The following is a 6,021-nucleotide window of genomic DNA, read 5'->3' as shown; positions in this document are numbered from 1 at the left end:
CGGATTGTAACATATCATTTATTTGTGAAACAATTTTATCATCAAACCTCAAGTATATTAATTATTAACTTTCTTATAATAAATAAAATTCAAATTCAAATATACTATATAAATATTAAAACCAAATAACATCAACCAACCCTCGTAATACGAAGGATAAAATCTAGTGTATGAATAATATAAACCGTAAAGTGGTTCTAAAATAATCATATGCGTCTAGTTATACTATGACCAGAAACTTTTAGTTCTTTCTATTTTACATTGTTATCAACACTATTGCATTTAATTGGTGGGTACCATACCAAACACTTTTGGCACTATAAATAGTCTTGAAGGGATCAAATTCAATCAACAATATAACCCTCCCAACTCAACTTCTCCAACTCAGCTAAACAATATGCAAAACGGTTCAAGTCTTTCGATTGCCGAAAGCGGGTGCCTTCATAGTGATAAGTTTGATGACGATGGGAGGATAAAACGAACGGGTAAGTTGATTATCTCATCATATGTATTTTCGTTAGTTTGGTGTCACTTTTCTTATTGTGACTTGTTTGTTAATTTAGGGACTTGGATGTATGCAACTGCACATATAATAAAAGCTGTGATCGGGTCCGGAGTGTTATCTTTAGCGTGGTGTTTTGCTCAACTAGGGTGGATCGCGGGAATCATCACCCTAGTCTTGTTTTCTGTCATCACTATGTTTAACTCGCTCTTGTTGACTGATTGTTACCGGTCACCAGATCCTGTTAACGGCACCAGAAACTGTACTTATATGGATGCCGTAAAATCAAATCTTGGTAAATCTTTAATACCAATTCTTTTCTGGTTAGTTTTTTTTTTCAATTTAATTAATGAAACAAATTTATTACCAATTTAGATAATTGGCTTGAAACTAGTGCTTTGGCCGGTGTCGGTTTTCGGTCATTACATGCAAATCCCATAAACACTATTGCATGTAGAAATACGTTACACTTTCCACCCACCACCATGCATTAATTGGTTGTCGGTAAAAGATAATCAAGCAATAAAAGATATAAAAACAAAAACATTTATGACAAATATAATTATCATACCATATATTTATATATACGAGGCAAAGTAATTTACAAACTAAAATATAAATTATTAAAACTTGTATGAGCACCTGTACTACAAATTTAATGAACACCTATATTTTTCCATTCCAATCTGGTGTCGTGTTAGAAATCTTGGGTTTTTCAATAACGAACCAAGTTTAATCTTCACTTACAACATTTTAGAAGGTATGGGTGACTAAATGAAGAAGATGTGGATATTTATGATCTCCGGTTCGATCCTGAGGGCGTCCAGGTTTTATCAACTCCGTACGACTGGGTTGGACCCGCTGACGGTGATCTTTTACTACTGGGTCACCTTGTACGAAGTACCTAGTAATTTTATATTTGTTGGTCGTTAAAAAAGAAATATGAACACTTGTACTGCCTAGTGTTAAGTGGATATAAATAAATAAATAAATATATAATAATAATAATAATAATAATAATGTGATTAGATGTATCACACAACAATCTCTCGGAAGTGTTTGCTTAAAATTGAACATGTATTTTGAACAGTTATATTGGCTCGTTTAATATAGAGACGACAGATACTAGTACCAAAAATTTCAATCTAAAAAATCGTAAATTCTTGGTATCGGCATTGAATTATTCAGTTCGCTACCGGTTCATGTACGGTACCTGGACGGCACATGTATTGAAGGTAAAATTACGAAATACCGACACCGTAGCTTACAGAACCAAAACTCAAAACTTTGATACCAATCAGTACCGATTTCGATACCGAGTCTAATACCGAATTTGTTCCTCCCTATCCCTGGTTTATACACAACTAATTTTAGATAAAAATATGAGAACAATATCTAACACACACTATTGTATGCCCGTCTAACTTTTTTTCCACTCTCATTGATTCATTATTACCCAAATTCTTTTACTATATAATTATCGTAATTCATTTAAAACTCTACAAAGTAAATAGCTTTCTGTATTTAATTCATTAGAAACAGGGTTGCTGAGTAACAAATAATAATAATAATAATAATAATAATAATAATAATAATAATAATAATAATGTATTTTATTTATTATTTTGGATTGTAATTGAATTTAGCAAAAAGCTTTTTGATGTAAAACTGACGATTAAAAGGGTATAAGTTGACTGTATATTCAAGATGTTGATCACTTTACATTATTAAATGTCATTTTTGATACTGTGATTTAGTTAAATACACAAGTCTAATATCGTTTTTAATTTTTTGCAAATGACTACTTTATGTTTCTAAAACTTGTCATTTTAGTATCTTTTTTCTAACCTAATCTATTTTTGTCTCTTAAGTAAGAAGTAATTTGGTAAATTCATTTATTTTATCATTTCTTTTAACCAACGCCCCCTGTTTTGTGTAGTTTTTAAACATTTTAAAAGTAGAGTGACTAATGGTGTCAAATCCCAAACCAAACAGCCCCCGCCCCTCTTTCTCTCCCGTTTTCCCCCGTGCCAAGCATTCCTGCCGCAACGAGACTCAGCTCCTCTCCGATCACATCTCCAACTACAAAATCGGTTATGGATAGCTTTGTTAATCGTTAATTATTTATTCAAACGCAAGACGAACGTATTCAAAGGCCATTACAATCATTAATTTACGTCTTTAACAAATCATTAACTCGAATTGCACAAACTTGAAACCGTCACTTAATGATAATCAATCAGAACCGTTACAAGTTAAATCGAACATTATAAGACCCCTTAGCACGCCTGTATATCGGTTTCGAGCACACCCATTCCCTTAAGTCCTCTCAACGCCCTCTGTATGACCAAATCGGAACTCGCTGTAGCGTCCACAACTCCGATCAAGCTTGTTACCCGTCAATTCGACATCACCTAGGTATCCTTTCATGTTAAATCAACTCGTCTTATCACCATGGTGAAAACAACTATGCCAATTTCCAAGAAAGAGGGCATTTCCTAGATCAATTAGAGAATTTGAAAACTAGGGTTTTTCAGGATTTGAGGAATGAGGATAGTCAGAGCTAGTGCATATACTTAATTCTAAGCAAACTTTTAAAAACTTATAATCTAATAAAATAAATGATTTTACCAGTTTACCCATGACTTAACGGATAAAACTAGACGGGATTAGAAAAATGTATTAAAATTACAAGTTTTAAAAACGTGAAGTAGCTATTTACAATAAATTCAAAAATAGTACTATAGTTGCGTACATGTACTAAAATGACACTTCACACTTGTTTATTTTATTAACCAAATATTCTTGTCGTTTTGGTAAATCAATCACCTTTTCTTAACCTTTTTTCACAGCTCCAAACCGATTATTCTAATAAAAATATTCTTTATTAGAAAATGTGTTCACTCGCATTATCAGAATTCAAGAACAATATATGTTATTTCAGGATGTTTTTTATGCTTAAAACAATTAAGGATGTTTTAAATATATGCCATCCTTTAAACAAAATGTGCTTTATGCGTTCACTCTTAATCATTAAACCTTGATTGATTCAACACTTACAGGTGCGCAGAGATTGCCAAATAACCCCTATGAACAACTATGGTAATTAAACATCGCTTTTGTGTATGTAGGAATACTTCAATACAAGTTTTGTGGCATAGCTCAATACGGTGTTCTCACCGGAATATCAATCGGATACACCATCACCACAGCGATCAGTATGGCGTAAGTCAACAACACTTAACAACTTTCAAATCATGAAACTTTATATTACCTGGTTAATTTTGATCTTTTTAATTACCATTCATCAGTGCGATTAAAAGATCCCACTGCTTCCATAAACATGGCCATGAAGCAGGCTGTCATGTCCGAAACAACTCATTCATGATTATTTTCGCCATCATTCAAATCATTGTAAGTCAAGTCCCTAACTTCCATAAACTGTCACCACTTTCCATCGTTGCTGCTATCATTTCGTTCATGTACTCGTTCATTGGAATCGGGCTTTCAATTGCTAAAATCATTGGTCAGATAATTATTATTATTATTATTATTATTTTAAGTTTCTTATCGTTTAATAATCCATCTCATTATTGATTTTGAGATCTTTTTACTGAGGCTTCAGGTGATGGAATTGGAGAGACGAGCATAACGGGGTTACCAATCCGGGAGGACTTTACGGGCATGGACAAAATGTGGAAAACATTTTCTGCTCTAGGAGATGTTGCTTTTGCCTATTCGTTTTGTTTCATCCTTATTGAAATTCAGGCAAGTTGTGTAGGAGCAAGATCAGCTCATTTATTTATAAGTTTGTTTCTAGTCAGCTTCAAACCAGAAACTATTTAAACAACATTATTTGATCTGTTATAAGTAAAACATAACAAAAATCAACTCATCTGTGTAGTACCACCTCTGTGTTCGGATAATAATAAAGTTTTGCGTGTTGAACAAATATATGATACACTAAAATCGAGTCCGCCTGAGAACAAACAAATGAAGAAGGCTACAGTCGTTGGAATCACGGCATCAACCATATTTTATTTGTTGTGTGGGGTGCTGGGATATGCCGCATTTGGGAACAAAGCACCTGGAAATTTCTTGACAGGGTTCGGGTTTTATGACCCGTTTTGGCTGGTTGATCTTGCTAATATTTGCATCGTTATTTATCTTCTTGGTGCTTATCAGGTAAACTAATAACATAAATAAATTTTGTCCTTAGTTATCATCATTAAGGGGTGTCAATTGGTCATGTTAACAAGTTAAAATTTTAACTAAAGACTAACCCATATATCTATCAATATCAAATTATCAATCCTAACCGGCAGACATTTAAAATCATGTAAACGTCAACATGACTCATTTAACCCATTTATCTAAACGTATTAAACGGACAAGGTCGGGCCTAAAGGGTGTTCAGGCGGGCGACCACGTGTCTCTTTTTTTTCCCCTTTTTTTAACATATATAAACAAAATTAAAACCCATTAACAATTTAAAATAAATTAGTCAAATAACCATTTAAAACCTAGAAAACATTTTAAACATCAATTAATCATTTAACCCGATACCCATTTTAATTTTTGAAAAATTTAAAAATCAACCTAATTAAAAAAACTTGTACAACAAACATGTCGTGAATAGTAATCGACTTGTATATGTGTTAATTAGATTGTTGGGTTGTAATAAATAGGTCAAACAAGTTGTAAACGAGTTGGTGGAACAACTTGTTCAATTAAACGGGTTAAAAAAGCCAACCTAAACATAACCGTTTAATTAACATGTCAACCCAAACACGACTAGTTATTTTCCTATCTCGTTTAAAAGGGTAACTATCTGAACCATTTTCTTGCAACCCGTAAACCAGGTATTAGCCCAACCAATTTTCGGTTTCGTAGAGGATTCGAGCAAAGAGAAATGGCCACAAAACAAACTCATCACAAAAGAGTTCTCGTTATGGGGAATCAAAATCAACATGTTGAGATTTGTTTGGAGAACAAGCTTTGTGATAATGATGACTATAATAGCAATGATATTCCCTTTCTTTAACGAGTTTGTTGGGTTACTTGGTGCGGGCACGTTTTGGCCATTATCTGTTTATTTCCCGATCGAGATGTATATTTCACAAGCAAAGATCCGCAAGTACTCCTTCACTTGGATATGGATGCAAGTACTTAGTTTAGCATGCTTAATTGTGTCACTAGTAGCTGCGGTTTGGTCAACCCATGGGCTCGTCACTTCAGTCCAAACGTTCAAACCGTTTCAATCTGTATCCTAAATAATTAACTAATTGGGTTTGGTTTGGTTTTGTTAGGGTTCGGGTTAGATTTAGTTATTTTAATGGAAGTCAACTAGCAAGGTGACTTTTGATAACTTACCAGAGGTGATTTTCATTATACAAGTAAGAATATGTGTTTACAACTGTTCTGAATGAAAGGGTTCTTGTTAGCATTTACATAACGTTAGTTTTGTGTTGGTGCGGTTTTTCAGATCCGTTGGTGTCACATCTGGACCAGAAGCGGCA

At 33.5% G+C, this 6,021-nt stretch overlaps 1 protein-coding gene across 1 annotated transcript; it reads left to right on the top strand.

Moving 5' to 3' along the window:
• The first annotated feature begins 397 nt into the window (after positions 1–397).
• LOC143620784 (amino acid permease 6-like) lies at positions 398–5,775 on the top strand. Its single transcript, XM_077092395.1, has 7 exons — positions 398–485; positions 564–797; positions 3,634–3,727; positions 3,814–4,028; positions 4,128–4,274; positions 4,437–4,687; positions 5,365–5,775. The coding sequence occupies exons 1-7, from the start codon at positions 398–400 to the stop codon at positions 5,773–5,775; spliced, it is 1,440 nt and encodes a 479-aa protein (XP_076948510.1).
• The last annotated feature ends 246 nt before the right edge of the window (positions 5,776–6,021 follow it).

This window comes from Bidens hawaiensis, unplaced genomic scaffold, assembly GCF_021521415.1.
Source record: "Bidens hawaiensis isolate Kalapana, Puna unplaced genomic scaffold, B.hawaiensis_p1.1 tig00002671_1, whole genome shotgun sequence".
NCBI classification, from domain to species: Eukaryota; Viridiplantae; Streptophyta; class Magnoliopsida; order Asterales; family Asteraceae; genus Bidens; species Bidens hawaiensis.
Note: the sequence above shows the minus strand (reverse complement) of the source record. Positions and strands in the feature narration are given on the sequence as shown.